At 37.5% G+C, this 18,205-nt stretch overlaps 1 protein-coding gene across 3 annotated transcripts in view; it reads left to right on the forward strand.

Annotated features, from left to right (window-relative positions):
• SRFBP1 (serum response factor binding protein 1) overlaps positions 1-18,205 on the forward strand; it is a 70,130-nt gene that overhangs the window by 29,158 nt on the left and 22,767 nt on the right. For all 3 annotated transcript variants that reach the window (XM_064642211.1, XM_064642213.1, XM_064642212.1), the window contains one exon: positions 16,506-16,577. In XM_064642211.1, the coding sequence (XP_064498281.1) occupies positions 16,506-16,577 (72 nt within the window). The remainder of the gene's footprint in view (positions 1-16,505; positions 16,578-18,205) is intronic.

Genomic DNA, 18,205 nt, shown 5'->3' on the forward strand with positions numbered 1-18,205 from the left:
ATGAGAGCAGTTAAAAATTCCAGCTACGTGGATGGAGGAACTGGGTTAATTGTTTGCAGGAGTTCTCAAAGCTATTGGAATAATACACTGTTTTTTGAGTTCGGCTTTCATTTTGCCAAAACCGTATAAAATATTCATTTAACAATTCATGAAAGATGGGAAAAAAGAACAGTATGATCCTTTCTAGTTCTACTACGATACTGCTTTTTTGAAATGTAAAATTGTCTATACTTACAGGAATTTCTTTACTTGTTTGTCAGGCCAGTCAAAATGGGTTAATTATCCATGGCAGAGTACTTCTTACCATATTTAGGAAGCTATTATATTTTTGAAAGCTTCTTTACACAAAAATAGTGGATTGTGTAATGATTTCTTAGCAATATGTAGCTTGTCTTGAATTGTTTGTATTTTTTTATCCGAAAGTAGGTCTTAATATAACTTTATCATTGCTTTATAATGTAATTAGGAGTAGTTTTTGCCTTTATCTTACAATGAAACCTTGGCACTATGGCAGGTGTTGCTATAGCAATATTGTATTTGGAGGATGCCCATTAAGGAAATATAGACAAAAGGCAATTTGCTTGCAGGAAAAAATATCTTCCAGTTTTCAGGAATGAGCAGCAGTTGTTTGCGACCATTGTTAAATGTCTTGGAAAGATACGTTCTCTCTCCTGAAGATTGTCACTGCAGGAACAGATAAGTTAATACAATGCAGGTTTTTTGATACGCTTAAGGCACAATATTTATCACAGAATAATGAGTTTAGTATGAGATATGGGAAAAAATAATGCTTTAAGTTATTTTCTCTCAACTTTATATTTTAGCAAGGTATAAACAGAAGTATAGTTGAGTGTGAACTCCATTAATGTTTTGGAAGCCAAATTGTTTTATAAAGGTAGAGCTTCAGTCTGAAGGATGTTTTCACAGTCTTTGGCCTTGGGACAGCAGTCGTCCAATTTCATGAAAAGAATAGTGATAAGGGTGAGAAGGGGCTTTTACTCAGGTCTGGGTTACTGATCATTTTCACAGCATGTCACCTTAAGGAATTTGATAGGTCTTTCTTTTAGAATAGTCTTTTTTCATGGAATTTTTGTATGCTGAAATTCCAGGCTTTTTTGAAAAGCATAATTTTCTTCTACTGGTAGTGTTTTCTTTTTTGGTTAATGCTTTCATCTTCTGTAGCCTGGGTTTCAGCTAACATCTGGCTGTAAAATTGTCTTAAATAAGAGTGAGGACTAATACACTTTTTTGTAGTTTTGCTTTTTCTTTCTGCTAGCATGTGTTTCCAACAAGTCTTACATGTTTTCTTTCATAATAGATAGCAGACTGTCATCTTGATCTTATAGAATCTTTAACCTCTAATGATTTTTGAAAGAGTAATAGAAAGCTCTTAAACTTTAGTGTAATGAGCTTAGGAACAGTCCTTGATGCTTCTCAATGAAAAGATGGAGGCAGGGGTGGTCCAGCTTTCGCAGTGGGGTAGGCCAGATGCCACTGACAGACCCGTTTTAGGGGAGGAAGAAGAGGCAGAGCTCAAAGTCATTCTGCCCTCCTTCAGTGGAGCAGTTCAGATCCTTGCTTTGGCAAGTGTCTGACTTTTTATCCATGCGTGATGTATTTCTCTGCAATGTTGCAGGAAACTTGGGGCTTTTGAGTGGTACATTGCTCGGGTGTACAAGTGCAAGAAGTCAGGTGCTGTTAGGTAATACTAAGATTTGCTGCTCGTGCTGTCAATAGCACAGGCATACTTTGCCAGTGGCACTATGTGGCTCTCTAGGTAATGTATGCCCTAGCAAGGAGGATTATTTTTGTTAAACTAAGTCTGAATATTCATTTAGCAGCTGTCTCAGATTATGTCAGGGCTGACGTAGAAAGCTCAGGAAACACAACGTAAAGACCACTTGATGTAATGCAGAAGAAGATGGCATGGTAAACAGTGTGTTCCTGAGCCCAGACATGAAAAGGAAGGCCACAAAAGGTGGAAGCAAGAACAGACAGCCTGAGAGGAATGTAGGGACACTACCTGAATGCAGACAGAGTTAGAAAATACAAAACTCAGATTTTCAACTAGTGAGGAATGTGAGGCTCTGCAGGAATGGACTCTCTAGGTATACTGGGAACAGAAGTCAAGCTAAAGGAAAGTAAGAGTCCACAGCTCAGTGTGAAGATTGGAAAAGGGTGAGATATTTAATGCTTTTTTTATTGATTAGTGAGACTGGTGAAGGATTGGCTCATGAGGAAACTACATAAATGTCTTTTCGGTATACCTGCTTTACTTGAATATTCCTACCTATCACCTTTCTCTGACATGATTCTTAAAATAGTGAGAAGGCATGTTGGTATACTCAGTCGCTGGCTGAGTTCTATTCTTAATCTTCATAGAATTTCATGTTCTTTTCACTGATACATTGCTTACATTCATATTTATGCTAAAATGAGAAACTCCATACTTAACTGTTTTTCCAAGTCAATCTCCTGGTTGCTTCTCTGGCAGAGTCAAAATATCTTAAATGAGCAATCTTAACAATCCCAGCATAAGAAAGCTGTAGAATATGAAACATTTTTTCCTAAGTAGCAAGCATAAAAATACTTAAAATTGTAAGAAAAACTGAAAGAAAAATAAGGATGGGATCTTGTATTATACAATTTTCATTTGGAATGAGAAAATAACCAGACAGCCATTCCTACTGTTTTATTTCATTATGGTAACTGAATTATTTTTAATTTTTTTACACCAAAATACTGCCCTGGATTGCATTAAAAAAAAAAAGAAAAAAGGACTGTGCTTCTTAAATATAAAAATCGGTAAAAATATCAGCTTCATTTTTGAAGACTTTGTTGTTGACAAGATGCTTAAATAGAAGCAGTTATCATGTATTTTCTTTTGTGCTAGATTCCTAGTTACAAAGTGGAAACAGGTCACAAAGGCAGCTTTTTGTTGGATTTGAGACAACTTAAGGAAAGTATTAAAGTAGATTCTAAGTACATGTTGTCAACTATCTTAAAAGTATGGTTTGCAGATGAAGCTTTTTCCTATCAAGTCTTGCGTAAGAATTTTACTATCTTATTTTTTTTTTGGTAAGGATGCAGAATAAGATATTTTCACTTTTTAAAGAAATATGGCTTGCAGATGAAACTTCATCTCCTTTCTGAATTCTGCTTAAGTATTTTTGTTGTTTATTTTAATAAAGAGGCACCTTTGCTGTAGTAAAAAAAAAAATTAATGCAATCCATATGCCTTAATGTATGTGAAAATGGAACAGTGACAGCAAACCAAAATGCTTATTATTATTTCTTCAAATGACGGAAGTGTGATCATGTTTTTGCACTCATTTTGAAAATATTTATGTGTATTAAAAATAGAGGGGGTTTTTTTGTTGACATCTTTCATCATAACAACATGTATTTCACTTTACTGCATCAGCTTGGACCTTTTTCTTAACCGTCTGTGTAATTCATGAGAACCTGAAACAGAATGTTTCTGTTAGTACTACATGCCTTTCCTTTATATTTTGACCATCCCATGCTGAGGTGTAATAGTAGTTGCCAGATAAGATGATCCTTGTGAGATCTCTGAAGCAATTCTAATTAATTTCTTGCTGTATAACAGCTGGTCTTTGTATTTAATTTATTCTGGAGAAGTTATGAAGAATATCTCCAGTAAATAGTAAACACTTTGTATGGTGGATCAATATTAGACTGTCTCAATATCCTTAATCAACTGTCCTTTTTTATCTTCTTTCTCCTGAAGATAATTCCCACAGAAATTAGATCTTTCGTTCTTCACAGATTTAAAAGAAACTGATCTTTAATATTGTGGTAAAGGTTTTATTTCTTCTAATTGAAGGGGTTGTGGGAGGGGGGGAAGAAATCGGAGACCTACTGTAAGTATCTTTATAGTCACTTGGAAACTAATTAATTCAGAACTGTGACTGTGGATGCTATGACTCCTTATTCCAATTGATGCTTTTGTGTGTAGAATCTTATTTCCCCCATGGCTGCCTCCTGCTTAAATAAAATATAAAGTCTGTTCTGGGAATGTAGTAGTAATGTAAACATGACTTCAGTACTGGATAGACTCATTGGCACTTTTATTAAATATGAGTTTAGTGAACACGTGGATGAATAGGATAAGGCAGAATAATTGTACCTTTAGTAGATGAAAGTCATGCCTTGCAAGTCAGTGAGAGTTCTTTGAAGGATTAAATACCCAGTGGATGTTGCTGATTGAGTCTGTATATTGTTTTAAATTTAAAAAAAAAAAAGCAATTGTCCAGCTTTCACCAAAGCCTCTAGTGGTTTTTTGTGGTTTTGTTTTGGTTTTTCTTTTTTAAAAGCTGTTCATGAATATAAGTTTTCTTCTCTTAGTCATAGAATTAAACATAGTAAGTGAAGAGAGGAATAGATGCTTGGCTTTTGTAGTGTTGGAAAGCTAACAGTGGAGTTTTGTGCAGATCAGTGCTGGAAATGATTCAGAAAAAGAGAATGAATGACAGAGCTTGGTGATTCCAAAATTTCAGAATATTGAAGATACTAACTCGAAAACACTACAGAATAATATTACAAAACTGACTAACTGGGCAATGAGATGACTAAAGAAATTCAATGGCAATAAATGTGAAATAGTATTTTGGTGGTGGTGGTAAGGTTAAGGTAAGAATTAGATTTACAGTAGTTCATTTTCACTGGATCAAAATTGACTATTACCAATAGGTACTAGGAAGTGGATATAGGAGTTACCATAAAAATCTGAAAATGCTATATTGTTCTTGTCTTCAGACAGAAGACAGTCTGTTCCTGTTAAAATCAATCATTTTACCGTATACGGCATAAATCATCTTTGTGTATGTAAAAAATGGTCAAAACCTAGTAAAACTATAAAGAAAAGTGTCAAGGATGATCAAATATGGCATAGAAGGTGTAACAAAATTGGAATAGGATTCCCTAGGATACAAGGTGAACTACTGATGTTGGAGTTTTACACAGTTTGTGTATTTGTCATGGATAATTCTTTTGCAGTTTGCATACCAGTGTTTTGTTCAGGAGCTTTTAACAGCCAATTTGAAAATCTGGAGATACTAAAAGCAAAATTCTTTGTTTCACATTTTGTTAACAGATCTCTTCTTTCCACCTTTATCCTTCACCTTGGGCAAATCAGGTGACAGGTTTGTCTTGCTGAAGTTTCATGATCTCTAGGAAATGACAAAAAGTATTTTCTTCCCCATGGTTCTTGAAGAAAAGTCTGGAGGAGGAGTAGTTTTCCTGGAGAAAGTGCATACTGGGAAAAGGAATGGAAATAGGAAGTTCTTGCTTTCTGCATTGTGTCTAATCTTTGAACTCTTTCATTTATACCTTCTTGAAGCAGACAAAGGGGTTGTGTATATGGATCTGTAAATTCATGCTCTTCCACCTCACCCTGCATTTCTTTCTCCAGGTTCTGTCTTCACTTCTGTTTCCTCATCTATTTCAATCCAGAATCTAGCGGGTGGGGATTATTAGGTGGGTTGCACCCATTTGTCAGCCACCATCTTGTTCTTTGAGAATGTTGTGAGAATACAGCACGTCCCTTCCCTGGCTGCCTTGGTAGCTGGCTGATGCTCCGGCCGGGTGGGAGAGGAGAGGACAGGAGACAGCAGTGCCTTGTGCCAGGCATGCCTCGCGCCCTCTCCTGGCAGGTGCCGCTGCTTTCCCGTAGTTTTCACAAAAGCGGATCATCTGGCAGCCAGCAGCAGGGTTGGCGGCCGTGGTGAATACCAGGGATAGTAATTCAAAACCGAAGGCAGTTCTAGCCAACATAGGGCTGCTTGGAAATATATTAACCCTAAAATTGCATGTGGTTGTTATTTTAATATTAGAAAAGCATTGTGGAACGAATTGTTAGTACAGAGTGCATTTACAGATTGCATTACAGTCCAAGTGAACACTGACATTCAGAACTAAAAGATGTTTGAAGAAAAAAGAATATTTAAATAATAACTGTTGTGGCATCATCATGCTTGCTGTACTTTAAGCTTAGTTTTTTCCTTTTTTGTAGCTTTTCTTTTATATGCTTGTAGTTAACTTTTATAATACCTTTTACTTCTGAAATCATCACAAGATTGCAGACTTGCTGTTTTTGTATAATGTGCTGAAAACAGTGACTGTTTGCTCCCTGAATGTGACTACTGAATCAGATGTGAACCTCCAAAATGAAACAATTCATTTAATCTAATTGACTAACTAAAATGCCAAGTTCACAGTGTTCATCTCAGTAGACTGATGTAATTGCTGGCATTTGACTTGCATACCTCTTGAAATATTAAATTAGTTTATAAACGTGGCAGCAAAGAGCAGCCTATACTTGCCAAATAAAGTTTGGGTATTTTACAACAGCTTAAGCAACTAGCTATGTTAAGTCTTCTTTTGGGGAGTTGTTTTTGTTCATTTTGTTTGGTTTTAAAGCATGAATAAATAGGCTTTCCCTCAGCTGCCTGCTCTGCTTTTAAAAGAGGTTATGCAGCATAGCAGAATGAGGGTATCTAGAAGAAGGTACCCATTTGGACAAAACTATATTTATAGAAATAGTGTGTAGTTTTGCTACATGAGTATTTTAATAACTTTAATTTTCCAGAGAACAATAAAACCAGAGAATGATAAAATTTTGTAGTGTGAAACTTACTAGATGAAAACTCACAGGTTGACATAGAATTTCACTTGGATCTAAACTGAGACAGCAATACTGTAGACATTTAGTAATGTTTAAAATTGATGCCAGCAAAAACCTGACACCAGTGTAGTTTACAAAAAGAACAATTGCGAGACAAGTTCCACTTGAAGTACATTCTTGCATTCCCAATGATTAACTGTAGTTTTGGAGTGTTCTTTCTTTTTTCTTTTTTAACAGGTTAGTAATAGTTAATTCCCATCAAAATCAAACGCCCTGTGTTTCATCTAAAGCGAGATGGTTCTCAAGCTTTTGATTTTTTTGGGAAGTTCTATTCTGGTAATTTCCTCTGGTGATGCCTTTGGTTATTTTAAAATAATATTAAATTTTACCATTTTTTCTTTATCTGTTTTGTAGTGTTCCTGACCAGGTTGCTGTTAATCCAACAACATTGAAAATGAATGATTTCAAGGAAGATTTTTTTTTTTTAAGAGAGAGGTCCTATATTTAAAAAAATACTATAATTACTGTAGAACACCATAATAACCTTAAACCCTAATGATACAGGGGAATGTATTTAAATTATAATTCACTTAACTTGTCTTCAATTAGAGAGATAATGTCTTCATTTCTACTGGATAAAACCTCTGGTTTCAGTATGTGATGGTGCAGAATCAAGTCATCCAGGGAAAAACTTTGTTGGATAGGCTGATGGGGGAAAAAAAAAATAGCCCATGGAATCTTTTTTTTTATTGTGGTGTTGCTCTCCTGTAGTTGTCTGTCCTTTATGACACAGGTATTTACAGTAAAACTTGACTGCTGTGGAAAGCTAAATCTGTACATCCACATGTCTTTGAACTTTTATCAGACTTGGTACATTGAGTGTAAGCTTAGCAAAGATTTAACTTCTTGAAATCATTTATTAAAAAAAGATGTTCCTGAATATGTGCAAAGTTCTGAAACAGTATTTATTCAAAAAATATTAATAAATATTTCTAAGACTAATAAAATGGAAACAGTTCAATACTGAGAAGTTCCCACAACATGCAAAGCATTGCTAGTTGGAAAGACATTCCTGCCTCCATTGTAATGTGACATTTAATTTTCTTAGAGTAAAGAATACATTAATAATATGCTGATTTGTTTATATTAATTTTGTGTGCACTCTACATCTCAACACACAGTCTTTACTTTCTCAGGGTATTACATTATATGAGATAAAAAGGAATTGGAATCCCATCTTCCTACACACATTCACCCTACAGTGGTTAGTTACTGTCTTTCATCCTCTCTTTTACCACCCAGTAGAGTAGTGTGTTTTCTAAAAAGATTTGCATGTTAGCACCACATAGATTTTGTGTCTATCTGTAATTTTAAAAGCAAGAATTTATGCCAGTGAATCACCAAAGAAACCATTACAATAGCTCCCAAAAATAGACTAATTCATATTTTCTGTCTGAAAGGTGTAGGCTCTGGGATAAATATGCACAAACATTGAAAATCCTAAGTGTTGTCTTGCCAGGAAAAATGGCAAATCAACCTGAGTGAGGCAGAGAATTTTTTAACGTTCGTGTAGATTATGCATATCTTGTCTTTTATTTCTTTGCCTAAGGATTTTGAACATGCTTCTGTGTCTTTTTCGAGTACTAAAAACAATGTTTAATTACATTTTATTTAAATCCAGCATGAACTGGGTGTGGCTTACTAGGCAAAGCAAGGCTCTTCTCTATGTGGTACGAGTAGATTGTGGAAACTGAGAGGTGCTGAAGTTTCTCAGCCCATCCTCTGCCCTGAGCCCCAAGTGTGATTCACCCAAGAACTCCAAGAATAAATCCCTATTTCAGCTTCATAAGCCAGCAAGTGAGCTGATGAATCCAGGATGGGTGGGTGCGGGTTTTTTCCAAATGACTGTTAAAATAAAATAAAATAAAGAGGAAAGTTTTTAGCATGGAGATATCCAGATACTTACTTGATTCATGAAGGGCAATAATATTCAGAACAAGTGGCTTGGCACTCTTCTATACTTTCATAATTTTCTGCTCATCAGTCAAGTTCAGACCTATGACAGGGATGGCCTCAACAGCACTATCCTGGATTTCCTGGCAAGATTGTTACTGGCGCTTGCTGGATTCTCACCTGTGGGTTGAAAACCTCAGTCTTCCTCAGCAGTAACCTGAAACTCTTGGTAAATGTGGTGTAATGCTTTCACATCCACGGATGTGTCTGCTGCAACAGGAGGCAGTGGTGGGTGGTTTTGGAATTGCTGAAATGCAATGAATGAAACATCTTAAAGATTATCCAATCTATTTCTTAGCACCAAGTGAAATAAATGGTGCAATTGCATCCTTTTGGGTGTTCTTATATTGTCATTCAGCCAGAGGAGATAAATTATTTTGAGAGATTATTTGTCACAGTCAACAAAGCAGGAAATCATTAAAACAAAAGTCTGAGTCTTCAGGTGTTAAACGTGTTACTGCAGAAGGTGCAGTCACAAATGAGTAGCAAGTACAGTGTTCTGAGTTTACTTATCATCAGGTTACAGTTAGAGGAATTGAGACAAATCATAGACCTCTCTGGAAGGCTTTTATGTAATTTAAAGGTGATGGATAAAGATGAGAGTGACCTGGATTGCCTGGATTCCATTGAGGAAAAAACTAGAGCCAAATGAAAGATGAAATTTCCAGGAGTAAGGAAGACTGCAGGCTCTTTGTCTAGAATGAGACTTCTCCTCTTATGTATGATATTACCAAGACAGATACTGCCTCTCATTTTATTCCTATTTTTAAAGTCATAGTTAAAAAATGAGAGCAAATGCAGAAAATACTTGCAGAGCTCACGTACCTTCAAATTTTTACTCTGTGGTAGATAAGGTTCAAGACATTCAGTTACTCAAAAGGGGGCTTGAGAAGCAGGAAGGCAACCAGCTATTTGAAAGTGCTTAGTTTTGTCTGTTGGTAAAACTACATAGTGATTTTGTAATAAAGCAGATATGGCAGTGTAGCAGTGATCTTTTTAATAAACTTGCTAATAAGCTTAAGCCACACTTGACAATGTCAGATTTTACTTATCAGTTTAAATTTTCTGTACTTTTATTCTGTTTATTTCTTAATTTTATCCAGATTCTCCTCATGGCATTGCTATTCATCTTGCTCTCACATCTGCTGAAATTGGAGCTTAGTGAGATATGTCTTGGGGTGTATTTATTTTACTTTTTTATATAGCAGAATGCTATTTACTTTGATATGGTGGTCCACTAGTGTGACTTATATCTGTAGAAACTCTTGTGTATATATTTAGGTCACAGTTACTGACAAAGATTTGGGTTTGTAAACTCAGGGGGAAAAATTGCACTTTTTCTTTACAATCGGTTTGATATAATCAATTAAGAGTACTGCATTTCCTGAAAACAGGCCTCCATAACTGAAACAAATTTCTACTCTTATAATTGATTTAGTTTCTTTTTGGAAAGCATATAAACTTTCAGGTGAACCATGGCTGATTTATTTCGCTATGTTGTAAATGAACTATTTTTGTGTACTTTACAATGGTAGTATTTACTCTTGAGTCTAAGACTGCTTTTGTTCTGAATGACTAAAATACTGAACTTTTACAGATTTATGGGAAGAAACTGGTAATGATGACAGGAAACCATGCAGGGATTAAATTGTAGAAAAAAAGAAGCTGAAAACCTGTTCTGAAATGAAGTTTGTTTTTTTTTCTTCTATGCCTTTCTCCTCACCAAGGGCCCTAGAAAAATGACAGAAAGTAAAAAAATAAGACTGAATGCTGTTGAAAAACAGAAGAAACCTTGTGAGAAAGTAGTCTCAAACACGTTTAAGGGTAAAAATGAGGTTAATGTTTAAAAAGTTGAAAGTGTAGTAATGGGTAACAAACTACAGTTGAGATTTCACCAGAAATATTTGACTTTTGGTAAGGGTGTTCTGTATCTATACCCTAATTCTATTAGTTATTTTTTGTAGAAATTTCTCTGTTTTAGCATAAAAATCATCATTTCATAAGGGAAGGCTTAAATCTTGTGCAGCTAAGAAAAGGTAAAAAAATAATGAGGAAAATTATTAAATTGCATGTAGAGGTAAAAGAAAAATACTAGTCAAAACAAAATTGAAACCATGTAGTTTGTAATAGTGTGAGGGCTCCTAAATTGCTCCCACAGACCGCTACTGGCAGACTGGTTTTTTTCTGAGTCATTAAAACTGCTTGAGACAGCATAGCTGGGAATACATTTATGTGAAAAATCTTGCATTTCTGAGATGTGTTGAAGCCTCATCTGACAGTGGGTTTTTTGTCCTTGCTGTCTTCCAAAGGCTATTCAATAAATTGCATTTCCATGCTTTTTTAGTTAGAACGTTTGTCTTCCTCAGTATCATTTGGTTAAAGTATTGTCCGAAGCTACCACAATCAATTTAAGCATGAAATTGTATTTTCATATGCCATTTATGCTTGACATACTTCTCTTCAATATAGTCTTGTCTTTCTGTGTAAGATAGAGTTATGGTTTATTTTTTTAAAAAGTCTAAATTTTGCAGTTCTAAGTTCCTGTGAGTTCTTGGACGAGCTTGCTCCTCTGGTTGTTCAGTTCAGAGCAGAATGGCTGCCCTGCAGCTGCCCCTTCCTGTGCCCCAGCACTCATTTTCTCAACGCAGGCCAGTCTTTTTCCACCCATTGTTACTTTTTACACAAATCTGGTGTTTCAGTGTGACTTTGTAGGCAATACTGGCTCCCTGTGCTAGTACCACTACGGTTACCTTGGTACCTTGCAGGATATCCCACCCCTGAAATCTGCCCTGTACACCACCTTTCCTCAAAGCTCATCTGTTTCTTACGTAACTCTCCCCTGATGATCAGTAAAATCCATCCACTCTTCAGCTTCTTCCATTATCTGTTGCAACCAGCAGTTTTCTTATGACCAGTAGTTTTGCACATCCTGTTTGTTAAGCTTAATCCCAGGGTAAGACCTGGTCATCTGCCTGCAGCCCTGATGGGATCCAACAGGCTGGCTGATGGGTCAGTTCTCCTGACGTCCCTCCAGTGCCTGCTAGAGTGAGCGCCTGGAGGAGCCTCAGTCCCCACATTGTGAAAATTGTTGAAAAAGTTGAGTCAGGCTGGTCCTGCTGCTGCAGCTCTGTCACTTTTGCCACCTCCTTCTAGTCTCGTCTTGGTTACTACTGTGGCTGCTTTTGGCTCAGCTCAGGCACTGGGACAGAGAGCTACATCACTGTGCTTTGTGTCATGTATGTCAGCCTGCAGAGAGTCTTCCCGCACTCATGTCCCTGTCTCTTAAAGGGTTTTGTGATGGAAGTTGAGATAGGGGTTCAGTAAAAGAAAACAATCTCTTGCGTTGTTGCTTACTACCTGTTATCCATCAGCATGTCAGCATTTGCCAGTGGTAGCACTGATGCCATTAGTGCTGGCAGTGTATTACCTCTTGTAATTGTCTCTCTTGTAATTGTCTCTCCCACAAGAGAAAATGTGGTCAGTCTGCAGGGGAGAAGGATCTGTTGATCCTGACAGTTTTTTATCATCTTTCAACAGGCAGTCAGTAGGTCAACATCTTGCTTTTAAGGCTTTGGGTTGTTTTTTTTTTTTTTTAATATTTGGAGGTTATTTAAAACATTTGTCAGAGATTATTTTCAAGGAGAAGGAGTGTGTCCATAGGGGGGGGTTGTCTGTGTTTCCCTAATCTGGAATTATTGTGGATCGGATGCTTCATAAAATAGCATACTTATCTTGTTCCCTCTTTTGTATTCCTTGTTCACTTGGAACATAACACCTCATCAGTCTTGGAAACCTACTGGCACAGGAGGTTATGACACCAAGCAATAACATGATCTCAGAAAACAGCTGTAATCTGTAAAGGGTGTATGGAAGGCAGTGAGTGTTTTCCGTTATGAGCCTCCAGTAGTGGACCTTCTCAGTGCTAAGGAGATAGAAAGTGAAGGGAGAAGGAATGAACAAAAACATGGAGAGCAGCAGGCTGGTGGTCAAGGGATAAACAGAGGCAGGGACAAAGAAATGGTCTCCAGTCACTAAGTAATGGGTCATTAATAAACTATTGATACCGCTTTGGGGAAGACCAGCTTGGACTTTGTAAGTGATAAGAAGGGAGAACAATACGAACATGTGAGTATAGGAGGACCTGTGGACTGTACTAAACTTACTAAGCAATGCTTAGGGGGCATAAGTGGGAGTAAGTATCAGAAGGGGCCAGTCCCAACCAGTGCTAGTCATAGACTTGCTTGACCAAGCACTGTGACTGATCACCACAGTCTGTCATTTTGTAAATCTTAACTGTGTAATCTCACTTCTTTGTCCCCTTTATGTGAGTACTGTAAGGAGAGGTGGCAGCTACTGGGAGGACTGGTGGAAGGGGGTATGGGGCCAGCAACAGGAGTCAGGCTGGGGTGTAGGGGCAAGCCTGTGGTGTCAGCAGCAGCAGCAGTGGGTGAGAGTCTTAGCTCCAGCCACAGGGGCAGGAACAGCACTTGCACCAACTGCGAGGATAGGGACATTGTGTGTCCTAGGTGCAGCTATGGGTGAGACTGGAGTGAGTGATGCAAGTTAGGCTCTTGGCACAACATCTAGACTGGGATGCAGGTCACAGACTGTGTGCCTGGTGCCTGCTGCTGACAGGGGCAGGCAGAGTGTCTTACGTTCATGTGCTTTGATCTCGCATGTGTGCCTCTTTGGCATGTGTAATGCGCTAGCAAACCTCGAGCTGGTTTCCCACTCACCTTAGCAGTGAGTGGGAAAGGGACTTCTTACAAAGGTATGTACTGATAGGACAAGGAGTAATAGCTTTCAACTGAGAGTAGGTTAGGACTGGATATATTAGAAAGAAATTCTTTATGGTGAGGGTGGTGCGGCACTGGAACAGGTTGCCCTGCAAAGCTGTAGATGCCCCATCCCTGAAAGTGTTCAGTGCCAGATTAGATGGGGCTTTGAGCAACCCAGTCTAGTGGAAGGTGTCCCTGCCCCGATGGTGAGGTTGGAAATATATGATCCTTAAGGTCCTTTCCAGCCCAAATCATTCCATGTTTCTATGATTCTATGGTCTGGAAGAGGTATCAAATGGGTAGAGGGCCTGGTGTTTGTTTGGGAGGAACCTGTGAGCGTGGGCTTGCCTGTGAGACGAGTTTGAGTGCCTGCATCTGCCTGTTAGTGACTTGCTGCCAGACAGCAAGTAGGAGGCCCATGAGATGGATACAAGAGTTCTGGATGGATGGAAAGAGCTCTGGACCCAGGCAGAGGGGTTTTAGTTGGACAGAAGGATACACTGTGCAGATACTGAGGGATCCAAGAATGCCCATGTATTTGTGCATTTTGAAGGGGTGGGGAGCAGCGTATGGTCAATAGTGAGTTTCAGTCCTGATCAGGCAAAAAGGAGGAAGAGGTCTTGGCTGGCTGTACTTAAGTTCATGTGAGTCCTGAGAGTCCTTCGTGCAGCATAGCTGAACTTCACTACTGGTTGAACTTGTCGACAAGAAAGCAAGGTGCTACATGTGTCGACCTGGGACAGACACCTCCAGATCTCCGGATGCAGCGGGCTGGGCTGCAGCAGCAGGGCAGGAGGAATCCCTGGACTGGTCTCAGAGATACAGGAAGTGGCAGCCACTTATAACATCCCTTAACATAACTGGTGAAAGAGGATTTCATTATACATACTCAATACAAAGGTTTTGAGTCATGAGTTCTTGAGCTATGTGCTTCTCAAAGTTGAGAAAACTGTGATGAGGAAAAGATATTTATATCCCTTTCCTGTTTTTTTTGTCTGCTGCTGGCCATTAATAGAGACAGAATAAAGGTCTACTAATTATAATAATTTGATTCACATGGCTGCTTTTACAAAAGCAGGGTGCTGCTGAAGGATATGTAATTCAAAAATGCTTGATTTGCCTTAAGTCTAAGACAAGTGAAGGAGATGATTTTTAAATTCAGGGATTTAAGCCTTAAAAGGAGGTTCTTGGCCTCATTCTGTATCCTAGGCATTTCAGGAAGGCATTCATGACTTCACATTCCAAAATGTAATTCATTCTCCATTATTATTCATGATTCTACAGTGTTTCGGGAATTCTGCAATATTGTCATATAAAAATTAAACCTTCGACATTCTCACGTAAGGACTCCTGAAGTTCACCTGCTTCCCCTCTGAAACAGGTTGCTTCATTTAAATCCTAAAGAGACAGGAAATAGGCAGTTTTGTTTGGGATGAATGACCTTTTTTTTAATAAAGCAACAGCTTGATTTAATGAGTAGTATTGCGTTCCAGAGCTTCATTTGTAACCCACAACCAACTATGTGACAGTAAGCGTGTCACGTAACCAGCATGTCCTACTTTCACCATCTGTGAAACACTTTGAAAAGCCTTGGAAAATTGAATCATAGGTCTTTTTCATCTCTATTAGATCATCCAACTGTTCATCTGCCAGTAGGAGATTGTTTCCTACATCCACGGGTGTTTTCTCAATGTGGATTCTGTCCTCTAAGTGTTTGGGCTTCCAGTAGTACCCTTGGGAGATGATTTTGCAGACTTCTAGACCTCATTGTCAGGAAGCTCTTCTGACATTCACAAAAAGATACTTCTTTTTGTTGTTGTTATTATAATATAGTTCTGTTACTTTTTTCCCCATTGCTTAATATACTTAAGATACTTGCTTATATTTTTAAAACATATGAAATTCATGCAACACCTTAAAGATCTAGATAATGTGCAACTGTCTGTAAGGTACCTTCTGTATAGAAGGCTTTGAGATGCAAGGTATGACCTTGTATAAGAAGGTAAGCTACTTAGTTTTTTGTGAAATTGCATCTAAGGAAGTGTGCAGACTGCTCCAGATTTAGGACAAAAAAAAAAGGGTAAAATATGGAACTTAACAGTGGAGCACAATGTAAAATGAAGGTGTTGGAATAGGTTTCACAGGTGGTTAACTAGGGAAAAAGAGAAAGTAACAAATATAGTTGTTGAATATGAAAGCTATCAGAATAACTAAATTTCTCTGTATGGAATTTTCAGTTTTCCAGTATTGTGAATGTGTGGAAGTTATTTGGTTCTGCATAACAGTAGTTAAACTGCTTTTAAAATGGCCATCTGAGCAACAACTGGTATGTAATGTGATTTTTTTGTCCCAGTGCCCTAGGTGGAAAAAACCAATATTCAGATAATTCAACTAATAAGGTTAATAGGTTGTTTTGTAGTACAACATATATAAAATATGTGTCTTAAAACAGCGAGAAATCTGTCATGGGGGCATGTTTCATAAAATATTCAGCTTTTAACAGAATCCACTTGTCCAGGATTTTCATTCTTCTATTTTGGCTGCCAATGGAAATGCTTGAATCCAGGAATGCAAAGTGCATGTGTAGTCAGTCTCTTTAGAAAAGAGATATATTTTTTTCTTCTCTATCAATTTCATTGTCTTAAACTTATATATTCACATATATTGAAAAGTTCTGATATAATTTCAGAGTCTAAGATAAGTGGGGTATTTAAAGCCTTCCAAAGTTCATTTGTATCTCAGCAATATGGGCAGTTGATATACTTCTGTAAATAAAACCACCCTTCTGCATACTTTGCTGTTGAAAAGCATCTCTTGCCTTCTGCAGTAGTAGATACAGTCAGATTAGGTATAATGTAGTTATAATTAGGTATAATGTAGTGTTTTGGAAAAGTAAGTAAATGTAGTGTTTACATACACGCCAAAAAAATCTTCATATAACAAACTGGTTTTCTTTCTTTAGGAGTTCAGGGAGGTGCCATGTTTAGAATGTTCCTGAGGAAGATGAACCTTAGAAAGGCTTCCTAAAGTCTGATCATATGAAGAATAAATGTATCTTTCATCTACAGGAAATAAAGCCAGATGAAGTTACCCGACTTGCTCTTAGGACTGAAGTTAATTTTGAAAGTGTCTGCAGAAAGGTGAGTCTTGCTGTTTTTTGTTTTCTTTCCCTTGCTTCTGTGAGTGCGAGAGCACTCCTTAGGAAAAGATGCATGTGATTGCAAGTACATGCATTTTGCACGGTGTATTCTGTATGTTGTATTGCATCTTCCTTGTAGATCTTTCTTTTCTAAGAAAGTTTATCCACTAGGACATACCTACAAAAAATTGCATATCTGTGCAAGTGACTTGTCATCTAGCCTGGTGGGCTAATCCCTAGTAATTGGAACAGAATACCAGGAAGCATGGTAGTGATTTCTTAGTGTTTACAAAGAGATTTGTTTAGTTTGTATAGTACATATACATGGTTCAGTTAGTGTAAATAATCTAAGCTCTCAACAACAGCTGGAAAAAAGCTCTCAATACTGTTAAATGCAGGGAAAAGTTTCTACATGTGAACAAAACATGACAAACATTAGCTTGAAATAAAGGTGGAATTTTAACGCCCCTGTGGCTTATTAGTTTCAGTGTAACATTTCTCTTAAAGCCCACTGATGGTACATTATTAAATATTAACTGTCTGAGTAGTGATTTCTGTCAGAGAAAGTGGGAAGAGCCTTGTTGAAATAAGCAGCTGATGTTGAGAGCAGTACCGTTTCAAGGCATGTGTTGCAGAAGTGATGCCAGAAAGCAATTCTGAATTTAAAAATCTCAGAACATGAAATTGTGTATTTTCTTTCACGTTATCCTCAACTCCTGTGGGTGGTCCACTGAGGGAGTCTGAAATCTGAAATGCTTATAGTCCAAAGGCTAAGTTTTAGCATAGAATTGGGTCATTTACTCGTATAATGGCACCATTAGTTTGTAATATAACTATGCTATTGTGTGTTACAGTCATGTGTGATGTAGTTCAGTTATCTGCATAGTGTGCAGGAGAATTTTCAATGTTTCATGTCAGCAAAATCAAGTTAATAGGAAAACATCACAGGAATTTGGTGTTTCTGGCGCAGTGTTTTGAGTAGAAGCATCTTACTGCTTTTCCTTCTCTTACTGATAGAATAGAGTAAGGAAAAGGTCACAGCTATACTGGCATGGAGCTAAAAAGCTGCATTCTTCTTCTAAATTTTTTTGACCAAGATTTTCCAGTCTGAAGGTGAGCTAGTCAGAAACGGGTCACCATAATGTTAGAAATGATGCAGAAGTGAAGATTCTGGATGACTGAGGGCATGTGGAGAGGGATTTTGTTCTCAAAGAGAGATGCTAAATTCAAACAGTGACCTTTTTTCAAATGCATAAGCCTTATGCTGGTTTCATATACTGTAGGAGCCCCAAAATGAAATAACTGATGCTATTGTTTTAAAGGAGTTTATAGGTTTACAGTTGGAATTGTATTTTCTAAGAGGACAATTTTATTGTCAAGAACGCTGAGGGAATATAATTAAACCTACTTTTTTTATTTTGTCCTGTTATTTTTTATATATTCATGGTCATGACTGATAGCGTACTTTCTATATTTACTTAAAATAGGCTTTAATTTTGCTTTAATTCTTGAAAATGTATAATACAGATAACCTCATGGAATTGTTTTGGGGATTCAGTCTGTTGTTTCTGTTATTTTCTGCTGCTGGTCCTATTTTTCAGGGGTGGTCCTGTTTTTCAGGGGTGTGAA

This window comes from Pseudopipra pipra, chromosome Z (genome assembly GCF_036250125.1).
Source record: "Pseudopipra pipra isolate bDixPip1 chromosome Z, bDixPip1.hap1, whole genome shotgun sequence".
Lineage (NCBI taxonomy): Eukaryota > Metazoa > Chordata > Aves > Passeriformes > Pipridae > Pseudopipra > Pseudopipra pipra.